Raw genomic sequence first — 25,336 nt, 5'->3', positions numbered from 1 at the left:
TAATCCTGAAATAACTTGTTTCTCCACCCAACGACCCCTTAATCTGTATTGACAGTCTTGGCACATTAACATCTAAATCAGCTGGAGGTTTGTTCTTCATTTTATACATGTCACAATAAGTGATTTCAAGAACTTGTGGTTGGCAATTTTCTTAAAAATTCTACTAAGAATTGCTACATGAAGTTTACTATTTTTGGTACCAAATTGTGATCAGTCTGAATATTTAGTTCCCCATGATTTTTTGACAGGAGCTATAGATACTAGTACTCCAATATGGATGATGACAATATCCAACTTGTGCCCTTGAAGGAGAAAACAGAAGTTTGAATTATTTGGAGAAGTTTCCTTGTACTTTTGTGCTGTACATGTTGTAAATCCTTTTTTCCATTTGTTCTTTATAAAAATATTTATTTTTAATAAAATATTGAACTAATTAAGACGGAAACAAATGGAGCAACATGAACAGTAAAAATTCATGTAACAAATCCTAACTAGTTCTTGGATTTGAGACGTAATAATGCTAATTGTTGATCAATAGAGAAGCGTAGTATGTTTAATAAAAGAGTCAATTATACTTTACATCAAACAACATATTTCTCTATTTTATAGTATGTGTTTTGCTCACCTTTATGACATCACTTTTATTGGATATTAATTTGTAATATATCAAACTAAACATTCACAATAATAGATACAAAGACTTGCTTCTGATGTTTGTATTACTAATATCTACATTACATTCCATGTATTATTAATCTCTCATAACTTGTTGCTAGATATAACAAACGGGCGGATCGGGTCGGATATGAACGGGTCAAAACGAGCAATGCAAAAACGAATAAATTATCCGACCTGACCCATATTTAATACGGATAGAAAATGAGTTAACAGACGAATAATATGAATATCTAAATTATCGATGACTTCTTGAACATGACAACTTTTGGGAGAATTTCTAGTGGGCGGTTGGACATAAGAATTATGAATTTTTGGAATAAAAGTGAATTTATTTCATGTGAAAATGATATTTAAAAATTAGAGTTGTGTTTGGATATAAATATAATTTGGAGATATTTTTTAATTTTTGTGAGCGATTTTGAAGTGAAAATTTTGAAAAAACGATTTTTTGAAGTTTTTTAAATTTCCGAAAAATTCCAAAATTCAACTTCAAGTGAAATTTAAATTATTTATGAGCAAACACTAATTCCGAAAAAAGTAAATTTTTTTGAAAAATGGTGAATTTCTTTACTGCCAAACGAGACCTAGTCTTCCAAACTTGAGCAACTCCCAATTTGAGTCTTTATAAATGTAAATGTTAAATTTATTAATTATCTATTTTTTAAGTGAATAATATAATTCGTTTTAATAGTTGACCAATTTTTAAAAAATTTATTATCCAATTTATTTTTATTGAATAGTACGAATGAATAACTATTTTTTATTTATTTTGCTGCCACTACTTGTCCCAAACCAAAAAAAGGACTATGTCACTATTTAAATGTATGATATTCACGTGAAGACGCGACTATTAAAGCAGCCCTCAGATTTTCCCCTCCTTATTCCTGCGGCTTTTTCGTTTTCTCTGTTTGCAAACTCACGAAAATACAAGCCTCGTCGTTCTTCATTCGTAATGGTAAATATCATTTTTCAATTCAAACATTATTTTCGTGCTTCTTTAATTGTATATCATGTGATTGTTAGGGCTCTGTTTTCTTCCTTTCTTCAATTTGGGTGTATTTAGGTTATGCCATAGGAGTGCAAAGTAGAAATTGGGTGTATTTTCATGCTATTAGTTTTGGGGCTTTTGAACTTATTTTTTGTTTCTTTTTAACCCTGTGATATGGTATAGTGTTAAAGTTGAAATTTTTGGACCCCTACTTTTTGTCTTCTGTTTGCTGAGATGATTATGCTTTCAGCTGGCTTAAATCCTTTAACTTATTTTTTTGTTTCCCACCCGGTGTCCGTTACCCGCATTAGAGCCTGACTAAATCCGAATTCGTGCCGGGAAGTCCCACATTGGGGGATAAAGCGCTCCTAACAAAGGTGACTCCATACCCAGGGCTCAAATCCGCGACCTCTAGTTAAGGATGAAGAGTACTTAACTAACTACTCCTCTATGTTAATTTAAACTGATAAATGATTACAAAGCTACCGGTTACTTTAGCTTTAATTTTTGTTTATGTTTTTTCTTTTGGCCGGGTGGGACGGGAGTGGTATTGGTGAGATTTGAACCAATATGACTTGACTAGTTAGTTGTTGTTGTTGTTATTGATGACTTGAGTGTAAGCTTAAATTGCAACCACTAGGCTATAAATTCAGTCTCATCTTTGTTTAGCTTTATTTGATTATTTTGTGGGTTGTTTGAGGGAGGAGAGGGGGGTTTGCGAATGGGGGGAAGGGGAATCACATGGGTGAGATTTGGATCATGCACTGCCCCAGGGCTTTGGTCTTGTGTAGGCTAGGCGCTTGTAGCGGGTTCGAATACTACCATAGTAAAAGCCTGGTATTTAAATAGAGAAGGGTAGAGGGTGGGTCCACTATCCACCGAATTTCGAACCGTCCGCTATTGGCCCTCGAGGACTTCTCGGTTAGGTGAAGTTGCAATCAGTAGGTCACAACTCCAGTCTCATCTTAGTTCAGTTGTGTGTTTTGGTGTTGGAGTGCCTTTTTTCCTTTATGTTTCTTGGAGCAAACGAGGTAGTCAAGAGTTGAGGGAACAAGGTGAGACATTTCCGGTGAATTAAGCTTCATTTTCAACAATTATATGCAATCATAATTGTTTTTAAATGTATACAATGGTTGAACACTTCAGAATGAAGAGAGACGAAAATTTCGGCTGCTATGGTATGGTTATGGTTGAGTGGGTTGAGGCATATGAGTGACAATCTGGAAATCTCAGTTTTTACCCAGCTACAACACTCAGTTTGAGATAATTAGCTTTAGTTTTGGTAGACAATTTTACCCAACACCTATGTTTGTATGCACTCAATCTGGCCCAAACGTCAGCTTTGTTTTAAAAATATGGAATGAAAAAAAGCTTCTAGTTATGCCTACTATCCCCCCTCCCTTGGGGATGATCATTGTAATAATGTTGCAATAAAGACATTATATTTCTATTGAAGTAGATCCACTGGAATAGGTTGTGCCCTCTAGGAATTCTATGGTAGCAAATTGACGGTTAGGGGAGCAGTTTTGTGCTAAGTATATCCCACAGATGATGTGTGTATAATTGTTGTGTTGTGACATATCGTAAAAGCAGATATGCTGAACTGATGAGTAAATCAGTTGTTCCTCTCTTACTTTTGGTTTTTGTAATTTATCTATTAAGTTATTATTTTCTGGGGGTGAACTGGGGTGCAAGAGGCACTATTCATTACTAACTAGTAAAGGGCTGCTAGATGGACTATTCATTACTAGTTAGTCAACACCATTGCAAAGTCTTTGCTTTTCCTCCGTTTTTTGAGAAAGACTTTACTCTTCCTTCTTAGAGCATTAATATATTCATAAACTCTTGATTCCAACAGTCTGTAGAAAGGGAAAACCGAAAATCCATGTGCTTGATTAAATGGTTTGATGATGCGTGTACATGGGTCCTTATAGTACTACTGGTAATAAGGCGGAGAGGGAGGGGAGTCGTTAAAATGAGAAGGGATAATAGAAGTTATGGTCATATGTTAGCTATGATATCTAAAATTCTACCACTAGCATATGCTCAATGTTTAAAATTGGTAGAAGCAAAAGTCATGTGAATATAATGTTTCTGAAAAGACTTTCTTTTATCATGTGAAGAAACACTTCCTTGAGGAAGTTCCACTGTGAAATAAAATGAAATGATTAGAGTAGGTTGAACTTCTGTTCCAGTTATGACTGAGCCTCTGTTACTTAAACCTGTCTTCACTGATTTTGAAAGTCTTAGCCCTATTAATGAGGATGTTTATCGATTCCTATGCTTGGTATTAGTTTCTTTTGCAATGGTATCCTGTTGCTCTCTCATGGCTACACCATCTGATGCTGCTTCAATAAGGTCTTGTCTCGTTTTTCTTGGGCAACATTATAATTTGACATCTTGTTTTATCATCTTTACCTTATAGTATGATTGCTTGGGCTGTGCTGGATCACTTTCTCTTTGAAATGTTCTTTCAGTGGAAAGAGATTTTCTTCGTGATTTATGATCCTTATCCTGGGACGTACTGTATCACTTTCTTTTTTAAAATGTTCTTTCTGTGGAAAGAGATGTTCTTCGTGAATTATGTTTCTTATCCTCGAACATGGCTTTTACTTTCTTTTAAAGCTAAGGTGCCCAAAGTCTCCAATCCTCTATCTGTAACATTTTCTGAACGATCACATACATAGACATTTTTGTCCACTTTGTCTACCTTTCATGCCAAAGAAACATTCACAAAGACACGCGATATAAAAGTTCTGATACATCTGCAACAATATTTTACTAACAGTTGAGAGAAATTAATCTACATAGTTCTGATTTAAAAATCTAAAAATCGTGTTCCAATTTATATACCATTTTGGACCTTGGGACATCCCCAAAGAGAATATAGCTACGTCATCGGGCTTACATATTTTTGGGGTAAGTTGTATTTGCATTCTGATTCTGAGAAAGGGGTAAAGCTTTGAAAACTAATAGGAATACTGTATGGGACAACATGTTCTCACTGGCATGATGCTTATGACTTAAATACATGGAGAACAAAAATGAAGGCAAAAAGTTACCTGCATATTTATTTGACAACTCTTTGGGTGTTATGCAGGCCAACAGGCATACTATTATTCTCATGCAAACATCTCAGAATAGAGCAACTCGCACTTTCATGGATTACGAATCAATAAGTCAAGCAATGGATGGTATTAATCATTACACTATAACTGCATGCACTTTTGAGATATACACTTTCTGGATTACCTATGAAATTGCTTTAAAAGTTTTTTTTTCTTTTTTCGTAAATGTGGGTAAGCAGAAATATGGCATGAAACTAGGAAAATATTTGAATCACAAACCTATTTGTCAATTACAGATTTATATCAGCAGCTTGAAATATGTTACTAGAATTCAACATATTTTAGCAATCTACCTGTAGTCCTTGCAAACAATTTCATTCTGTATCATTATCTATAGGAGAAAATCCTTCTTTCTCTTATAAAACTTTGACAAATGCTTATTCTGTACCTTCTTATCGAACCTCAACGAACATTGGTCTGACTAATTCAAGTATGTTAATCTTAACTTCCCATTTTGTTCATCACACCTTTAGAATTATGGACAAGAGCTTCTGTGAGAGTAAATATGATAGACAAGAACTAGGATGGATAAAGGAATGAAGGGTATCTTTTGACTACAAGGTAAAGGAAATCAAGGCAAATAGAGAATCACTCTTATGATGGGATTGGATAGTAGAAAGGAACTGGGACCTGTATGGACTTACTTTCTAGGAATAAGTAGGATCATTACGTCAAGGGAAAGGCCTTCTTAAATCTCCATAAGACTGCATTCTTTTTCTTTTGCATTATAGGTGTGTTGTTATAGACCCCGTGACAAGCAAGAAACTTCATGGTTCTGGAGTTAGTTAGTCTAGGGATGTTCTTGCATTTAATTGACTCAAGCCCTCAATGACAGTCCATATTGATGTTAGAAGTTTATTCTGAGGCACTACATAGAGTTGTGAGATCATATGATATTCAGGAAAGTGCTCTTTCCCCTAATGCTTATACACATCTCCAAGTTAAGAAAGTTAAAACCCGTCATGTTTCACTAAAATTCACTTGGATACCTTCGATTTTGATCCACCCATCCGTTAATGGAAACAAATAGAAAGGCTTTTGCACAAGACGACAGTTATTTGTTTAATACACTTGGATGTTAATTGCCTGGAAAATGTAAAGTATCCATATAGGAAATATCAACTAACTAAACCTTAGAGAGAGAAGATGGAGTCTTTCCTCCCACCCAATCTCCTCTTCTTCCCTTCCTTTCTTCATTTATAACAGAGATAGCCCCTCCGCGACCAACCCTCAAAAAACATCTCCGGCAGAAAAGGACCCACGCACCCTCACGCGCCACCGGAAGGAGTTTTCCAGCGGTCCACGCGCCGGCGCGTGACACTGTTTCCGGCCAGATTTTGGGAATTTTTCTTCAGAACAACCTCTTCTCCTCGCAAATCCGAGCCTACCCATCCAATTAAAATCAAATTCCAACCGCTTTTATATTTTTCCGGTGTGAACAATGTGTTTTCCAGCATTTGAGTACTGCAAAAGCTTTTCCGGCATCGTTCAGTACCGGAAAATACATCTTTCCTTCCTACACCCTATTTTCACCCACTGTGATTACTGATTCTCTTAAATAAAAGTTATTTCTTATGGGGGAAAATAGAATTTATCTTAACGCTGGTTTTAAATCTTTTGATATCATCAGATGGACCTCCAACAATGATACATGGTTCGATTGGGTGGAGAGAAGTCGCAATATGATGAGACGCTTCACGTTAAGCAAAAAGACTATGGAATGGGTCTGTAATGTGCTCAAAGAAGCTTCTAATGACCAGAAGAATGTGGTACGGAGATGGAAGAATAAGGACAGACTAACTGAATATTTTTGTACTAGGAAGTACAATGACCATGGGAGATACATGAGTATATTGTCTTTCAAAAGAGACAATCGTGAGGTCATTATAATCCCTGAACTTGCTTTGAATGCAGGATGGAGAGACATTGCATTTAAGATAGAAAGGTTTATTAAATGCTCCTCCCAACTCAATTTCATAGGGCCACCCAGACTTTCTGTGGCAAATTACCCTTATGCCAAAGCAGTACAAGAGAGAGAATGGCAATCAAACAACCTTCATGAAGCAGTTGTCAGCACTAATAAAAGAGGCATCACGATCCTGGAGCCAAATGGGATGAAAGATAACGGACTTCTGACAAGATGTATCATTGGGTACTTTGAGAAGGAAACAACTGAGAGACCTACACTATCAGACATTCGAAGATGGGCCTGTATAACGTGGAAAACAACATTTGGAGTGAACATGTATAGGATGGCTGAGAATCTTTTTCTGTCTGAGTTCCCCAACAGAAACATGGCTGAGCAGATTCTCCAAGGAGAATGGAGGTGGAAGAAATGCAAGCTTTATCTCGAATGGTGGAACCCCATCACCGGTTGTCTTTCCAAATCCATATCTGTCAAAAGCACCCGGATCAGAGCCATGGGAGTCCCCCTACATCTGTGGTCACATAAGATTTTCAAAGAAATAGGAGACCTTTGTGGTGGGTGGAAAGCTACGGAAGAAGAGACAGAACTCAAAAACCATCTCAAGTGGGCAAGAATTCAAGTAGCAGGAGATGGCTGCAATATACCAAACGAGGTAGTCATTGAGAGCGAGGGGGTCAAATTTTTCATACCAATATGGCCTGAAAGGAAAACTCGCTTTGAACTAGGGCCGGAGATTTCCAGGGAGACAACCGGAGATGACACAGGATCGAAGCCTCTGAAGAACGGTCGGACAAAGATAACCTACGAGGTAGAAGGGGTACAGGATAGCCTTTTAGCTGTAGATGGGACGGGTAAGTACCACGTGAGGTGTACTGAGTACATTGACAAAAATAAGGGAAAGGCACGTGCAATGCAAGAGGATGGTTTGGGAGAAAAAATATTACTTTTGGGCCAATCCAGCGTGTCCAGCAATGTGCCAGGTATTAAAAATACAATTGGGCCTGACTGTGCAGCCCAAGTCATCTTTAATGAATCATATCTGGAGCCCACAGAGATCACAAGGTTTGACTCTTTTCTAGAAGAGACGAAAGTTGTTTTGCATCCACAACAAGAAGCCAACCAGGAGAGTCAACAGAGGTTCGTTGATGTAGTTGCAAACTTGGGGAGTTCACCACATGCGGAGATGCTGATGCTAGAGGAGCCAAGAGAAGAAGAACGGAAAGGGTTACAAGAGATGAAGGTAGACGATGCTCTGCCACTAATCGTAATTGGGGAACCTCATCTTATTTTTGAAATTGAGTGTGAGAACCAACTACATCTCAATTCAATTGGGGAAAATTGGGAAGTCGAATATGTTGAACCCCTTCTGGTTCAGCATCAGGAGTCTTTTCTGGAGAAAGAGATGGATGCGACCTTATGGGTTCATCAACATTTGCTCAAACTGAGCAAAATGTTTGGGGTAGATTTTCAGGGACATGAAGAAGAAGCTTTGGAATTACTTATGCAGATATATAGTTGTAGACAAGCTAGAAGGATGGAGCCAGCACTAGACATCAAGAAAACTAGATTCAAAGGGGCATACGAGCTGAAAGGTTTGGTTTCCTTTGATGTTAAATTCCAGAGCAACGGGAAAAGATTTAGGGGAAAAAGCCTGACACTAATTGATCAATGAAGTTCAAACTAGTTTCATGGAATGTAAGGGGACTTATGATTTGGCTAAAAGAAGGATAGTAAAGAGTTTAGTTCAACTCTGGAATGCATATATTATCTGATTTCAGGAGACTAAACTTGAGGGGGAAATACAAGAGCTTGTTAAGCAGATTTGGGGAGGGCGCTGGGTGAAGATTGCTTGTCTGGAGTCTAGTGGTACTAGAAGGGGCATTATGATGTTATGGGATTGTAGAATCTGAAAAGCGGAAGTCGTTCAAATTGGAGCCTATACATTTGCATGCAAATTTGAGGCATTCTTGCAGAACTCTGAATGTCACATAACAGGGGTGTATGCCCCAAACTGTAATATTGAGAGGAGGAAAGTTTGGTGGGAGATAGGAGCTGTGAGGGGTTTGGTGGAGGGCCCATGGGCTGTTTGTGGTGATTTTAACGTTACCGGATTTCCTTCTAAGAAAAGGAACTGCCTTAGGAGATCCAGAGCTATGGTGGAATTTTCAGATTTTATAAATGATATGAATCTGATCGATTTCCACTAGGAGGTGTTTACACCTGGTTCAAAGGGGATAATCAAATAATCTCCTCAAGAATTGATAGAATCCTGATCTCTGAAGAATGGGATGACACCTTCAGGAACATCAAGCAAACCCTCTTCCAACGACTAATCTCTGACCATGTTCCTGTGTCTTTACAATGTGGTTCTTGGGAGTACACCAAGTCATACTTCAAGTTTGATAGCTGGTGGCTGAACACATAAGGCTTCATAGATAGAATCAAAGAATGGTGGACATCTTTTGAATTTTCAGGGAGGCTAGATTTCATCTTAGCTTGTAAAATGAAAACACTCAAAGGCAAGCTGAATGAATGGAGTAGAAGTAGCCAGGGGAATTTGGGATTGCAAAAGACCAACATGCTAAATCACTTAGTAATGTTGGACTTTACTCTAGAATATAGAGCCCTAACAGAAGAGTAATCAATGAAGAAGGCCTCTCTTCTCATGGAATATGAGGAACACCTGAAAAATGAAGAAATTGCATGGAGGCAGAGATCCAGAGCTCTTTGGCTTAAGGAGGGGAACAAGAATACAAGTTTCTTCCATAAAATTGCTTATGCACATAAGAGAAGCAATAACATTGATCAGTTTGTTTATTCAGGAAGAAACAATTGTAGAGCCACAAAGAATCAAGGCTGAGATCATTGACTTTTACAAAGAGTTATATACAGAGAATGAAGAGTGGAGACCTGTGTGCAACTGTGATATATGTCCTAAAATATCTGAAGAAGAAAAGGAGTTCTTACAAAGAAGCTTTGATGAACAAGAGGTGTTGGGGTGTTTGAAGATGTGTGCAGTGGACAAGGCTCCTGGACCTGATGGTTACACAATGTGTTTTTTTTATCAAGTGCTGGGATGTATTGAAACAGGACATTATGGAGGTTTTCCACAATTTTCACTCCCGCGAAATCTTTGAAAAACGTTTTAATGCATCATAAATAGCCTTGATCCCCAAAAAGGTAGGTGCAAAGGAACTGAGTGATTTCAGGCCTATAAGCTTGATAGGCATATAAGCTAATTTCAAAAGTTTTGACAGAGAGGCTTAAAGGAGTGATGGAGAAATTGGTGGATTCACAACAGATGGCTTTCTTCAAAGGAAGGCAAATAATGGATGTTGTTCTAATTGCTAGTGAAGCTGTGGATTCAAGAACGAAACAAAAGAAGCCAGGAATTCTGTGTAAACTAGACATCGAAAAAGCATATGATCATGTAAACTGAAACTTCTTGTTAAATATGCTATGCCAAATGGGTTTTGGGGTAAAATGGATCAACTGGGTGAAATATTGTATCTCCACTGTCAAGTTTTCAATCATCATAAATGGATCTCGGGGTGATCCTTTATCTCTCTTTCTCTTTATAATAGTCATGGAAGGTCTGAATAACATGGTTAAAAAAGCAAAAAGCAATGGGTGGATTAAAGGGTTTGAGGTAGCTAGAAGTGGAAACAATAGTCTGGAAATCACACATCTTCAATATGCTGATGACACATTAATTTTCTGCATCAGCTGAGGTTTCTAAGAGTTATTCTAGTACTGTTTGAAGGGATTTCAGGACTTCATGTTAATTGGAAAAAGAGCCATCTTTACCCAATAAATGAAGTACCTGATATGGAACAATTGACATTAATCTTGGGAGGTGAAGTAGAAACTCTACTTACTGTCTAGCTTGGCATGCCTTTAGGTGCCAAATCTAAATCATAGCCAAATCTAAATCAAAAGAGATATGGAACAATGTTATTGAAAAGTGTGAGAAGAAGCTGTCCAGATGGAAATCCTAGTACCTATCAATGGGAGGAAGACTCACCCTCGTCAACTCAGTTTTAGATGCACTCCCAACATATATGATGTCACTCTTCCCTATTCCTGCAGGAGTCATACAGAGATTGGACAAACTAAGAAGAAACTTTTTGTGGCAAGGGAACAGAGAAAAAAAAGATTTTTCACTTAGTCAAGTGGAAATCTCTTATAGTTGGCAGAGCTCATGGTGGACTAGGCATCAGTAATTTGAAGGATCATAGCAATGCTCTCAAGATGAAATGGCTATGCAGGTATTCTCAAGAACCCCAAACCTTATGGGGTAATGTGATCAAAGCCAAATATGGTGAGAAAGACAAGTGGATAACAAAGGAAGTAAATACAGCATATGGAGATCCATCAGGTCACTCTGGCATATTCTAAAGAACCACTCATCTATCAAAGTGCAAGATGGCAATAAAACCTCCTTCTGGAAAGATAACTGATTGGGAGATGGATGCTTAAAGGACCTTTACCCTAATATGTATGTTCTGGCACAACATCAACACAACACAGTAGCTGAAATGTGGTCCCCACAAGGATGGACACTTGTTTTTAGAAGAAGTTTGAATGATTGGGAGGTGGCCAGAATGACTGACTTATACAAACATCTGGAAAGATTCATAGGTTTACAGAGTGGGGTGAACACAATAAGGTGCCAGGGAAATAACAGTGGCATCTATAAGGTGAATACAACATACAAGATCTTGAATCAAGCTAACCAGCTGATTAATAACTAGCCTTGGAAGCATATATGGAAAATCAAGATGTCCTATAAGGTAGCATGTTTTTGTTGGTTACTAGCAAAGAAGGTTGTTCTGACACAAGACAATCTTATAAAGAGAGGGATTCAATTGTGCTCAAGATGTCACTTATGTGGAGAAGATGTTGAGACAGTTAGCCATCTATTTTTACATTGCAAGATAACTGACCAAGTTATGAAAGATCTTTATTAATCTCAGGGGCATAGCTTGGACAATGCCTAGTAAGATTACTGAAGTTCTTTTCGGTTGGGATGAAGCTGGAACTGGAGCAAGAGACAGAGATAGATGGAGAACTATCCCAGCATGTATTTGGTGGACAATCTGGAAAGAAAGGAATTCCTGATGTTTTAAGGATAGAAAAAATTCTGTGCAGAAGATTAAGCTTAATTGTGTTTTGTTTTTTTGCTTTTGGTGTAAACAGATCTACGCAGAAGATACTGTTTCAATCCTTAGATGTCCTAGTATCTTGTTAGGCCTGAGGTCCAAGTTTTTTTCTTTTGGCTACTCACTTGTAAATATGGTTTCAGTACAACCTATGTACTGATTTTATTATAATATACAATATGTTACCATCTCAAAAAAAAAGTGCTCTTTCCCCTAGCAATTCAGGTTTATACTTTGATCCTTTAAGCCATAGGCAGCTACCATTGGGTATTATCATAAAACTTGAGAGGTACTTAAGTTGAAAGGAGAATCTTGTTGCGAAATTGAAGTAACTCATGTAGAGAAGATTGTCACCCATTTTAGTCTCAAGGATTGATATGGGACAGGATTCACCAAACATGATGTTAAATAACCTAGGCTGAGTTGGTCTGCCTGCTCTCTAGAACTTCGGAAACAGCCCCACTTTTCCTGCAACCTCTTCCATCCGGCCTCCCCATACTTACCCGTCCTAAACCCTCTCTCTCCACCGTAGTTTTCTCCTCCTCCCTCTCAAGCAGTTTTCAGGCTAAGTGAACTTCAATAAATCCAACTTCATAGCCAAAAATTGGAAAAGAATAGGTCGAATAGTAGCAAAGCGCAAAACTTGCAGCATGGTTTATTAGTAAACATTGGGGGGGGGGGGGGAGGGGGGGTATTGCTGGAATGTTTGCTGAAGTTTTTACTTTTTTCTTTCTTGCTCCTAATCGTCTTTCCCTGGCTAGGAAAAAGGAAGCACATAAATTGATTATTGTGGTTGTAGATGGAGGAACAAAACAAAATCTTCAGCAGCAGAAGACATCTTCTTTTTACTTTTTTTGCATAAAGTCGTTACCATCTTCATGTCATTTAAGTTTCAATGTTCTCTTCTGTTATAGACCTTTTTTAAAACGTTTTTCCCTGCAGGAATTTGTGCTTTGTATGAGAGGAAACTCAAGGAACTGAACCCAGCCATCAGAGAAATTACATACGATATTTCAGATCTTTACAATTTCATAGATGGGCTTGCTGATATGAGTGCTCTAGTGTACCACTCTCTCTCTCTCTCTCTCACTCTCTCACTCTCTCTCTCTCTCATGCATGCACACACTCAGAGTCCACCCATGCGCCCCCTGTATAGAATCCCAAGCCAGAGAAATATGCAACTGTTACACATTCTGTCCTTTACACAGCAAAAGCATATATACAACAACCCAGTAAAAATGCAAAAGCATATATGAAAATGTAAATATGGCTCCCTGAGAGCGGATCTATGCATGCTACCTCTTTCTTTGCACCAAAGTTTTCAGTTCATCTCAATGATTTTGAAACACTGAGACGTCATATGCATGTTTTCTTTAGACCTCTCGGGTATCTGTACTTCTGTTTATTAACCGGATGAACTGCTATGTGCACATCAAATGATTGGCCCGTGGTCCATCATACTTAGACATGATTCTTAGCACTCACTACACTGTTGAAATGTAATTAATTCCAGCATTCTTTTATGACTTGCAGGTATGATCACTCACTCCAGGCTTACCTGCCCTATGACCGACAATGGATAAAACAGAAAACATTGCAACACCTGAAAAGGCTGGCATCACATTGATTATTGTTTTGAACGCTAGTTTCTGTCTACCATATTGTTAAATTTCCTGTTGGCTTTTATGAAGAAAAGAGCCGTGAACTGGAGGGTCAGAGTGTAAGAATCTCTTACGATGGGAACACTATGTATAATATGCTTCTTTTCCCTGAAATCCAAATCCTATCTGCAAAATTTCAAGTGGAAACCAACTGTTGTCGGAACAGCACGCTGTACTGGCCTTGCAATTTGAATCGTGGATGTATAATTTGCATAAGTTCTGTAAATTGTACGAGCATTTTGAACGTGATAGTGATTTTATGAAACTTCCTGTACTTTTAAGCTACTTTTAGTGGATATATATATATACAAGTTTATCTATGATAAATTAGTTGATCAATTAGGTGGGCATGAGCAAGCCTTGGTTGGACTTAAGACACCTTATTAAGGGAAGGAAGCCCAAAAGCTGTCTGATAGCCTGTTTGACCAAGCTTCTCAACAAAGAAAAAGTGCTCTTTTTTATCTTTTTTTTTTTTTTTTCTCAAAAGCATTTTTTTTCCCTAACTTGGGGTGTTTGGCCAAGCTTTTTTGGGGAAAAAAAGTGCTTTTGGGAAGAAGCAGAAGCAGTTTCTGAGAAGTAGAAAAAGTAGCTTCTTCCCAAAAGCAGAAGCAGTTTTGACTTTTCTTCTTACCAAAAATACTCTTAACAAAATATAGTATATACCAAAATAACCGTTAAACCTAATATTTAGGATATTAATGTATAAATATTTCTTATTATTTTTAGGATAGCTTTCTAATATATAGTGACTTTAGGGGTGAATGCTTTTATATTTCTTGAATGATTTTTAATATATTTAACTTATATTAAAAGAATTAAGTACTTTTAAATTTTATTTTCATATTTTACTTAAATAAAATGAAAAGGTTTAATTATTGCCTGTAATAACAGATTTTTAAGATTATTTATTTACTTATAATATTAACTATTAAGCAATTCTATTCATGTCCTTATTCATAATTTGATACTTAAAAGCATTTTCTAAAAAAAGCTTGGCCAAACACAAATTATTGCTCAAAAGTGCTTTTCAGAGTGATTAATCAAATACAAACTGCTTCTTTGCACAAAAGTATTTTTTTCAAAAGCACTTTTGAAAAAAGTACTTCTCAAAATAAGCTGATTTCTCCGGCTTGGCCAAACAGGCTATGAGTTGGATAGGTGTTGTTGCCCAATTCGTTGTTTTTTGCTCAACTTTAGCATCCTTAATTTGAAATGCAGTGTCTTGAGTAGTTTCTTCTTCCTTCTAGGAGTTTGTCCCATCCCCAAAGCTCGAAAAGGGTGGAGGAATTTCATCCATCTCGCCATTCCGTGGTGGGGTCCAAAATCTTTGGTTGTTTGTATTTTGTTTAATTTGTAATGCCCTCCATCAGAATCATGTATCTATTGCTAGTCTTTAGACAATAACTATGTCAAAGTTGGAATATGAATGGATATTACTTGCTGTGAAGACATCCATGAATGTGATTTTCTAAGGATGATGTGTCTACTTGTTATTACTTGTCATTTTCAAATAACATCTATTTCATTGTAAAATACACTTCTTTCTCCAACGTGTAAGCACAAGTTAAAGTATAAATACCAACTTTAACTCTTATGCGACACTGTCATATTGAACTATAATGCACTTTCAATCAGAGGAGAAAAATATCTTCAGTGAATAAAAGTGTGTAATTCCATAAGCGGGGTCTAGGAAGGGTAGCGTATACGTAGATCGTACTTGTACCTGGTGAAGGTAGAGAGATTGTTGGGGAAAAAAAATTGACCCAAAATATATTGATATGGTTGGTATTACATATAAGGAAGTAATTATTTACCAGATGTAAGAAAAATCTTTAATTTCTTCTATGAATTTTCTAAGCATTCTGGTCCAGTTGTTGCAAGCTTGTTAACCAAAGCAAGTGCATTGCTGGTCATGTAACTCACATTTGTGACTCTATTTAAGAGTAACTTAACTTGTTTTCTCCTCCTTTGGTCTTCAAATCCATCTAAACAAGTAACTTCATCAGTAAGTGCAGCACTTAGCCAAGTAGTCACATCTCCCATTTGGTCATTAAAAGTTTGGCTGCTAAGTTTTCTTAGCACACCAAGTGAGTTGTGAAGATTGTCAAGTGCATCTTGAAAACATTCAGCACAATCTAAAAGAGCAACTCTTCCTCTCCCTTTCAAGGAATTGTGTTTCTTCAATTTCAATAGGGATTGAGTAACACCCTTGGCTTGGCTTAAGGTCACCGAGACCCCGACCCGGGCCCACTTGCTAGGGTTGTTCTTGGCCGTGCTCGAAAATGATGCTAGCGAATGCATGCAGATGTCCTGGTATCGAGTCACACTGCATGCATCGCGAACATAATTTTCTCCTCCCTTACTCGAAGCCGTTGTCGAACAAATTAGTATAGTTACCCATGCTAAGACTAACATAAATTTCCAAGTCATGGATAAAAGTAAAGAGATTTGATTGAAGCAAATAAAAATTGGTAATATAATGTTTATATGAAGCCCCTTTATAAAGAAATATGGTTTATGACTAACTAGGAAAGTAGGGCAGTTTTTTTTTGTGTGTGTGTAGTTAGTTATGAAGCAAGAAGGTGATGAATACATTAAAAGAAGGTTACTGTCTTAGATAAAGAGGGAATAGATCAGGAGAATAATGATGAACATGTAAAAAGGCCAAAAGGCAGATGAGGTTCACATTAATACAGGAGAAAAAGCTGTTTTATTATCTATTTCTAACAACACTTTTTTGGAAACTAAGGAAAAGGAAGTGAAATATGAGATAAATCAAATCTTTATTTTTTTACCCACTGAGTGTGGTAAGATAATTCGGATTTCTCCACCTTCAAGTAGAGGTCTTGGATTCGAGTCTTTGGAATGGAAACTTTCTTGGTAAGAAGCATCTTACCCCCTTAGTAGACCTACCAACGCGAATCCGGACTAGTCGAGCTAATAGATCTTGAATGCCTTAGTGCCTAAGTAAAAAAAAGAAAATCCTCACTTTTAACCGTTTATTACAGGGAAAATACTGTTCTCTTTGTATTTTATTTCCCCTATTAACCAACAAAAAAAGTATACTTTTCATTCTTTCCTCTTCTTTTCCTTTCCTTTTTCCTGTGGGTTCCAAACAACTTAGGGGGAATTCTTGAAAAGGCATTCATTTACAGAACATAAAATTTTTTTTTAAAAAAAAAAAAAAAAAAAAAAGAAACAACAAAATAAGAAACTGTAAAAACTCCTGATAAGTTAAATATAGTTACAAAAAAGCATCTCTGAGGTTTCATATAGCACAATCCATTTCTGCAGTTTCAAGCTCTAAACAATAATTTACAAATATGATAAGAATTACATCCAATATACAGAAAATTGAGCAATAAATGAAAAATCACAAGCTGAACGAGTGAATCACATTGTTCGTATACGATCCACAAGAAATAAGTGTTTTACATGTTTTCAGACTGTAATTTCCATGTTCACATTTGTTATCAATGTGACAAAAACTCATAAAGACACAGAAAAATGAATCTTCTATCCAGCAACTTTTACTATCTAAACTTTAAACGAAATAATAGATGGTGTCTAAAACTTGTACCTCGTAACTATCTCTATAAGTATGGTGTTACTTCCATAAAACGTGTATAATCCGCTATCTAGCATCCATGTTGCGAACCAGAGCGACAAGTTCAATATTTTCATTCTCGGTTGCTGGAGTTTCAATGTTTTCTTTTGAATCCGACACTTCATCAGGAAGGCTAGAGGAGTTAGGATCACTTCTTGGAACCAAAAATAGTACAAAAAGTGGAGTGATTCTCAAAATGTTCCTTATCAAAATGGCGAGCCAGAGATTATCAAACTGTGTCCTTGTAACTTTAAAGACATGAAGCAACAATCCACCTCCCCATCTTGATGTAAGAAGTCCAGTATTGTCGATTGACATGAGCAAGGCGAAAAATGTGCCTTCAATGCCAGAAGGACAGAGCTTGGAACTTAGAACAAGAAGTGGCATCCACTTTAGTCGTCTGATCATTTGAGATATGCTTGCGTCTATCACCACAAAGAAATAATCGGGAATGCCAAATTTCAAATTTAAACGTAAGACCAGCAGCAAATCTAGCATTCCTGACAGACCAAGCAGTAACTGAGTCCAAAAGAGCAGGTCTCGGAAACAATAGTCTTTCAGTCCATATTGGTACAGTATAGTCACCAATAACGATCCAACGGAGCCTACAGCTGATATATATCCAATACTTTCCTGCAGGAATAAAAAGTTTACAAGGTTACATTTCCATTGTTATCCCCAAAAGAGTACAATAACTAATCTTAGTCTAATAATCCCTTATTTGTTTTTGTCCTCATATCATTAATCTGGTATTGTTAGGTAGAGAGAGGATACTCTAAGTTACAGCAGAACCTCTCGTGTGACGTCTCCTCACTCTTAACTAAAGCCTTACATGTTGGATATTTTGGAGATGAGTTACTCCCTCCATCTCAATTTATGTGGCGGTGTTTGACTCGATACGGAGTTTAGAAAGAAAGGAAGACTTTTGAAACTTGTGAAGCTAAATTGTTCCTAAACAAGGAAGTATAACGTTCTTTTGAGACTGACTAAAAAGGAAAGTATGACATATAAATTGGAACAAATGGCATTTTAGTTTCCCTTTAATTAACAATAAGTTTAAGGAATTCATGATTCTACTATGTACTTGGCTTGATTGGAATGTAACATGTCTAGCAGTTATTCCACCTTCGAAAAATGTGGTCCTCCGTCTGAATCTGTTGCCCAGTAGAACATTCCTTCCTGGATATCTAAACTCAGCGCAAAGGACAAGTACATATAAAGACATGGTCGCCAAACTTCCGGGCATTTCAAAGTTTTCCACATAGCCTTGGCAGCATCAGTGAAGTTCTGGTTTACCTGAAGATGCATCAAGAGGATTTGGGATAATTACATTTTTGAGCCGCCCAAAAAAAAATAGGGGGGATTACATATAAATACAACTCACTCGCATGTATTGCAATTAAGTGGCCTATATTTAACTTTGCAAAGTTATAGCCCAAAAATAATAGGCTAAGATTCAACATCCAACTCCAATAGGTTCTTCAAATTACTATTCTTTTTTTAAAAAAAAAAATTGCTCAAGCTTTTAATCTAATTTTCAAATCAGTAATTGTAACTCAAATATTAGTTCAACAAACCAAATTCATTAGGGTGGTAGAAATTAGATTTTTAAGATGATCCATCGTTGTTGAACACACTTAAATAGGTAGATTTAAATTTCGAATATGATTTTTTGTGAAATTTAGAGTGGATGTTGTTTAGACTTGTTAGAAATAGTACAAGAAGGTTGTATACAGAATTTAAAGTCATTTAATGAAGATTTGGACTGGTCCACCATTGTTGAACAAGCAAATAAGTGGGTTTAAATTTTGAATTTAGTTTTGTAAGAAATTTGGAGTGGGTATTATTTAGACTTGTTAGAAACTGTATAAGGAGGTTGTATATAAAATTTGAAGTCATTTAATGGAGATTTGGATTGGTTTTGAACAAGAATTGCAACTGAAAATCGTGGAAGAATTTCGTCTGCAGACGCCTGTATAAATGGGTATAAAAATGTAAAATGGTGTATAAGAGGTGTTCATACACACATATACACTATTATACAATATTATACATCATTATACAAAAACTTACTTCGTCTTCTTTCTGGTGTCTCTTTTGAAATTTAACTCAAATCTTGCTCAAATCTACTCCAAATCACTTCAAATTTAAATTTTGAACTCCTTTTGATGTTTTGAATCAATTGAAACAACATCCAATCCAAACAACTAACAAACTCAAAAAATCTTATTTTCGAAAGCGAAGCTTTGACTGGCCTTCAATAGTGGACTTCTACTCTTCATTTGTTTTACATTACAACCATGTGACACAGGGGGAGAAGCAACAATGACAACTCCTTGAAGCATATGTAGAAGATGTGAGGAGAGAGAGAGAGAGAGCGCCAAATAAAAACGAAAAAACTGACTTACAATTTAACGTGGCTAAAGGGTGCAAAGAAAATTTCAAAATATGTACAACCTGGGCCAAACCAGGTTAGAACTTCAAATGTGGGTCGTTTTCGGATGAGCCGTAGGCCTAAGTGATATTTAATGTAATTTTGTCAAAACAATAGCCGACAAAGTGTATATGTTTTGTATATTAAGTATAAATATACATATAATATACATATTATACACATAATCAGTGTACATGTTTTGTATATTAGGGCTACCGCCTGTAATTATTTTGCTGGCGGGATAAAAATGTAAAAAGCCCTTAGGATTTTAAAGACTGACCTATTCACTAAAAAGTAGCCAGATGAGGTGTAAGTACCTGTTGATAAGCAAAATTGTATGTCTGAGGTTCCTTGAGCAAAACTCCAACCAAAAACACAAGCACAGCTGGTATGGACAATAAGCCATACACCCCCTTTTATTCAGAAAAAAAGGATTCAGAAGTAATCTTCTATATTTGGATATTCACTATGCTATAATGAGAATATCGTAGGTTGTTCGAAATTAAGGGATAAAAAGCTAACCATAGGGCCAAGTAAGTGAACTAAGGTACCACTTAAAGAAAATCCGACTAGTGCACCAATTGAGGAACTCAAGGAACATAAGCTTTGCATATCAGCTGCAAGGGAAGGATGAGAACCACTGTTTTGTGCAACGCATGCATCAACGGTCACGTCCGCAATTGCAACCCCCGCACTTCCTGCGGTCAAGGAGAGCAGTGCAAACACAATATGCAAGTTCTTGTGCAATGATAAGAATAGCATCGAGACAACTCCAAGAGAACCTGGAATCATTGAAAAGCCGTACTTCGATAAAATTGAAAATATACCAAAGAAATAATTTACAGAGAAGATATTCAGTTATTTTCCATCGAATCAACTTTGGAAAGGGGAATTAATTTCTTACATCAGTCATTAGCTAATTCTGTTAGTCAATATAGATGTCTCCTTATCAAGTACATAAAACTTAAGTAACAAGATATATGTCAAATTGTCAACACTTTCATGATCCTTCTTTCAAAAGACTTAATACTATGTATACATTGTTCTTGGCTGTCAACATTTTCTAAGATCAAGATACATTTCCATTTTTATCGTTCTAGATAACGGCTAACCGCAAGAAAAGAAAGAAGGAATTTGTTCTTAATAGGATGAAATGGAGTCATTCACATGGACTTGGAACCTTATAGCAGTCAACACTTTTACCTATTTGTTTGCATCTTAAAATAATTAGAATCATGGCACGGAGTTGAAACTCATAAATCCAAATAGGATCTTCTAAACATATGCTATAAGTTCAACCACCTCCTCTTGCACTGTTAGATTGCTAAACAGGTCTGGAGCATGTTGGTAAATCTGTGCCGCAGCTGGTTTATGTCAAAAACCTCAGACCAATATCACCTCAAGAAACAGAGAATTCTAACCAGAAAAATACTAAAGCAGTGACACAAAAATTGAGAGAAGGGAATCATTCATTGCTTCATCTAATCAGAAAAATCACATGATCATCTAATTTTATGCTTTTTCACCCCTTCAAACTCTTGGTATTTTGTATTTCAAAGAATGCTTAGTAAAAAATTAACAAACCTCAATAGTAGCCATTGCAGATTGTTCTTGCATCTAGAGCTATGATCGAACAGACACTAGTTATCCTAATTTCATGATCCCACATATTTCCATAAAACGTTACCCTAATTTCAATCGTTTCTGTATGCCGCTTTTAAATCATCATTACATCACTATACTGACTAAAAGGTGAAGTTTGATTCTACCACCACCATGGTATTTCAAGGCAAGAACTGATGGAAGCACTGGCACTCAAACACAGTTTTATCTTGAGAGCAAAGATGGAAAACTTTAATGTTCTTTCAAAGGGGGGAAGAAATAATGTTAGTGTTTTTCTTTTAGCATGACTGTAAATGCCACCATAAAAATTGACTCCTGCTTCTCCACAGAACAATACCCCACAGAGTTTTACTACAAAAATACCCATCAAATCTTGCCCAACTTCTCAATTTTGATCTCCAACGGCAGGCCTCCTATCAAACCCAACCAATGCAGCATACAACTTGTTTTTATTCAAGTTGCATTCTCTCCTCTGTGTGTGCACCTAAGTTGCTCCGACACGGCAGTTTAGGTGCCGCACCCGTGTCGACACGACACTAGTACGGCTGTGGGTATGAAATCCATATCAGATCTGGTCAAATAATTTTGGGTACTTTGACCACGGCGGATGGAAAAATTTGAGACGAGATACAATTTGATTCCCGAATCAAAACCAAAACTATGATAAATTTGAAGAAAATAGCATACCTTATTTAGGAAATTAATCCTTTACTTATGTACAACTTGAGAATGAAAAAGAATTCCACACTTGAGAATACAAAAGTATTCCACAAAATTTCTCATAATTTAGAATTTTTTTTTATTTTTTTGAATTATTTTTAGCCGGATCCCCGTACCCGTATCCGTATCAGGATCCATATCCCCAAATCTTAGAATTTATATCTCGAAGGATCCGACCTCTAGATCCGCACCTGTGTCGGACACCCGCACTCATGTCCGAGCAACTTAGGTGTGCACATTTACACTGTGTGAAACGATGATATATAGCAAAATCGTGGAAACAAAAATTGTTTTGGGAAACCAAACATCTATGTCAAACCTAAAATCATAAACTATGAAGAGGAAATTTTCCAAGAAAGAACAGAATTTCATTGAGCAACCACATTCCACTTTTAATCTACCAAGCAACCAAGCCAAAAAATCAAAGAAATATAACTGTTAAAAGTACAACGAGTATCTAGGAGTGCATAGGATATTACTAAAGTTGATCAAGTTATGGAATTACCCACTTCAATTTAAGCCTCAATCATCACTACTATTATCCAACAAAAAAATTTTGGAATTAAATTTGTTATTAGCTAATGTTGAGAACCATAGGCCAATTGACTCTCTGGCGGGAGGCATTCCTGAATATCTTATATCCCCATTTTGGAAACAGCAATGAACTACAAACACTCTACACAAAATAAAAAAATTAATTTTTTCGTACCCGACAGGTAAAAGGGCAGCCCGGTGTACGAAGCATCACGCGTTCACGCAGGGTTACGGAAAGGGCAACACCCCAAGGGTGTGACATAGTCAGTCCAGCCTATCCTGCTGCATCAGTGATTCCACGGCTAGAACCCCTAACCTATAGGTCACACGGAGACAACTTTACTATTGCTCCAAGATTTTCCTTCTTAATATTTATACCTTAAAAGAGTAAAAGAAGTTTTACAATATTAAATTGATAATTATATTACTCTCATTCTTCCAATGACGACAAGAGTGGTTTGCTCTAGTGGTGATCACCCTCCACTTCCAACCAAAATGTTGTGAGTTCGAGTCACCCCAAGAGCAAGATGGGGAGTTCTTGGAGGGAAGGAGCCGAGGGTCTATCGAAAACAGCCTCTCTACCCTAGTGTAGGGTTAAGGTCTGCGTATAAACTACCCTCCTCAGACCCCACTATTAGAATTATATTGGGGTGTTGTTTGTTTGTTTTGTTGTTCATTCTTCCAATGACAGCTGAGGCTAAGAGCAGAGAAGTTTAACTATAGTTCTGGAAAAGATATCACATCTGGATCTTATCTTTTTGTACCAAGATTCCCAGTTATTTAGTGGACATCTGGAAACCACTAAACAATATTTTCCTTTTTAGTGATAACTCCACTTATGACATGGCATTTTCCAGTTTTAGTAAGTACTACAAAGTTATATGGATAGATTCCAACTAGTTTTATCAACCTTAAACAACATTAACTATATCTAAACTAACAGATAATCAAGAGAAGTTCTAAAATCAGCAAGAAACTAAAAAAATCAAAATGGCATTGCATAGTTTACCCGCGAATAAGAAGTAAGGTCTGCGACGATACCCCAAAATCGGAACAACATCAGTGAGAAGACCCCATAAAGGCTTAACAATCCAAGGAATTGAAGTTATCCCAGAATAAACCTGAGATTCAGAAGGCTGCACTTTTTGTACATCCTTCATATAATACTCTGTCCCTATCATAGAAAAAGCTCCACCAAGTCCTTGGCTTACTCCATATACAATCACAACACCAAACACAAAACTCCAGTGCAATTCCACAGCTAGCATTTTAAACCAGTTGATTGGAGCACACAACATAGAACTACAACAGATCCCGTCGGTATTCTCACTTTCTTCAACTTCCTCTTCACTATGAATTTGAAGTTTGGATTCTTCCCCCATAACTCACCAAATACTTACAAATGGATCTCAAAAGAACAAGAAAACAAAACCCCAGTTCAAGATAGAGTCTTTTCAAGATTTTGGTACAAAAAAATGTCTTGAAAAGTCAACTTCCAAGCAAATGGGGATCCCTTGGGCTTGTTATTTCCATGGTATTTTAGATAGTTTTCTCCTTGAATACTCCCAATCTGTAAAATGGACTAAAAAAACAAGAAACCCCCAGTTCAAGATTGGGTTTTCTCAAGATTTTGGTACAAAAAATGACTTGAAAAGTCAACTTCCAAGAAAATGGGGATCTCTTGGGCTAGTTTTACACATGGGATTTTAGAGATTTTTCTCCTAGTTAACTTTGAATACTCCCTATAGGTAAAATGGTTTCAAAAAAACAAGAAAACCCCAGTTCAAGATTAGGTTTTTCAAGATTTTGGTTCAAAAAAATGGCTTGAAAAGTCAACTTCCAAGCAAATGGGGATCTCTTGGGCTTGTTTTCACCCAACTAACTTTGAATATGGTATGTTTTGCTCAAAAAGATTCTAACTTTATCTGATATGAAAGCTTTGTTGTTTGCTAAATGCTCAAGATTGCCCAAAACTATGTGCCAAAGACCATTAATTAATCTTTCAACTTGCATATTGCTACTAAATTATACTTTTTCTCTCTCTTTGAAGAGGGTAAGAATAAGATAGATTCAAGAATGGCTATAGGGGACAGGTAAAAATTACAAGGAGAAGATGATTTTAACAATTCTTTGTTCACACTTCACATCAACATTCTGTATATATTGTAGTTTATTATTATTGGCTGTCATAAAAACTAACATTTCAAACCAAGACTACGGCTACCTGCTTTTTCCTCTCTTTTCCTCTACTGTTTTGTCTCTTTTAAAATCAAAACTTCTGTTGTCCATTTTAGTTTTCCTAGTTATTAAAAATAATTGGTACGAAATACTTATCATTTTAAAAAATTAAAATATTAATTAATATATTCCTATTTTACCCTTATTATTATTATTTTTTTAAATTAAAAATTAATAAATTACGTACAAAGAAAATTTAGTGAAGAGAGATCAATATGATGGATGATGGAAGATATAAATAAGAATATAATAATCAAAAAGTCCTTATTAATAGTTTCTACAGGGACATATAGAAAAAAAATATATGACAACTAAAATGGATAGGAAGGAATAAAATAGAAAAACTATGTCCCCATGTCTGTCATAATTTAATGTATATTACGCTCGATATCTTTGTATAATCTCTTTTTGTACTTTGTTTTTGTTTATTTTGTTGTGGGAAAAGAGGGAACAAGAGCACATGCATAAGAAGAGAGAAATTAACTCTAAATACTTAACACTTCCTTTCGGATGGAGTTTTTGGCCAATATTGTCCCTTATTTTTTAGGATAAGTCTATTTTGGTCCCTCAAATATAGCCACGAGCATATTTAGTCCCTTAACTATGCTAAAGTGGAGCACATTTAGTCTCACTGAC

The 25,336-nt window shown here is 36.4% G+C and overlaps 3 protein-coding genes across 3 annotated transcripts; 1 reads left to right on the top strand and 2 right to left on the bottom strand.

Annotated features, from left to right (window-relative positions):
• The first annotated feature begins 1,486 nt into the window (after nucleotides 1-1,486).
• On the top strand, nucleotides 1,487-13,871 carry LOC107785833 (enhancer of rudimentary homolog). Its single transcript, XM_075230664.1, has 4 exons — nucleotides 1,487-1,633; nucleotides 4,767-4,860; nucleotides 12,826-12,946; nucleotides 13,417-13,871. The coding sequence occupies exons 1-4, from the start codon at nucleotides 1,499-1,501 to the stop codon at nucleotides 13,508-13,510; spliced, it is 444 nt and encodes a 147-aa protein (XP_075086765.1). The 5' UTR covers nucleotides 1,487-1,498; the 3' UTR covers nucleotides 13,511-13,871.
• A 680-nt stretch (nucleotides 13,872-14,551) lies between these two features.
• On the bottom strand, nucleotides 14,552-16,076 carry LOC107785834 (pectinesterase inhibitor 6-like). Its single transcript, XM_016607221.2, has one exon. The coding sequence runs from the start codon at nucleotides 15,972-15,974 to the stop codon at nucleotides 15,387-15,389; it is 588 nt and encodes a 195-aa protein (XP_016462707.1). The 5' UTR covers nucleotides 15,975-16,076; the 3' UTR covers nucleotides 14,552-15,386.
• Nucleotides 16,077-16,921: 845 nt separating this feature from the next.
• On the bottom strand, nucleotides 16,922-24,699 carry LOC107785836 (putative folate-biopterin transporter 2). Its single transcript, XM_016607224.2, has 5 exons — nucleotides 23,472-24,699; nucleotides 20,108-20,367; nucleotides 19,903-19,998; nucleotides 18,277-18,447; nucleotides 16,922-17,784 (listed from the first exon to the last, which is right to left on the bottom strand). Exons 1-5 carry the CDS (start codon nucleotides 23,842-23,844, stop codon nucleotides 17,179-17,181), a joined length of 1,506 nt encoding a protein of 501 aa, XP_016462710.1. The 5' UTR covers nucleotides 23,845-24,699; the 3' UTR covers nucleotides 16,922-17,178.
• Between the last annotated feature and the right edge of the window lie 637 nt (nucleotides 24,700-25,336).

Source organism: Nicotiana tabacum, chromosome 15 (assembly GCF_000715075.1).
Source record: "Nicotiana tabacum cultivar K326 chromosome 15, ASM71507v2, whole genome shotgun sequence".
Classification (NCBI taxonomy): Eukaryota; Viridiplantae; Streptophyta; class Magnoliopsida; order Solanales; family Solanaceae; genus Nicotiana; species Nicotiana tabacum.
The sequence above is the reverse complement of the archived record's forward strand: the minus strand, read 5'-3'. Positions and strand labels throughout refer to the sequence as shown.

What these genes read in the sequence shown, in the direction of transcription:
- LOC107785833 (XM_075230664.1), top strand. Translation starts at nt 1,499, where the DNA reads ATGTATGATATTCACGTGAAGACGCGACTATTAAAGCAGCCCTCAGAT. An exon ending in GTCGTTCTTCATTCGTAATG is followed by an intron (nt 1,634 to 4,766) that starts GTAAATATCATT and finishes GGTGTTATGCAG; the next exon opens with GCCAACAGGCATACTATTAT. An exon ending in GCTGATATGAGTGCTCTAGT is followed by an intron (nt 12,947 to 13,416) that starts GTACCACTCTCT and finishes TATGACTTGCAG; the next exon opens with GTATGATCACTCACTCCAGG.
- LOC107785834 (XM_016607221.2), bottom strand. Translation starts at nt 15,974, where the DNA reads ATGACTTGGAAATTTATGTTAGTCTTAGCATGGGTAACTATACTAATT.
- LOC107785836 (XM_016607224.2), bottom strand. Translation starts at nt 23,844, where the DNA reads ATGGGGGAAGAATCCAAACTTCAAATTCATAGTGAAGAGGAAGTTGAA. An exon ending in TTCACTTACTTGGCCCTATG is followed by an intron (nt 19,999 to 20,107) that starts GTTAGCTTTTTA and finishes TCTGAATAAAAG; the next exon opens with GGGGTGTATGGCTTATTGTC. An exon ending in GAGGACCACATTTTTCGAAG is followed by an intron (nt 17,785 to 18,276) that starts GTGGAATAACTG and finishes TTATTCCTGCAG; the next exon opens with GAAAGTATTGGATATATATC.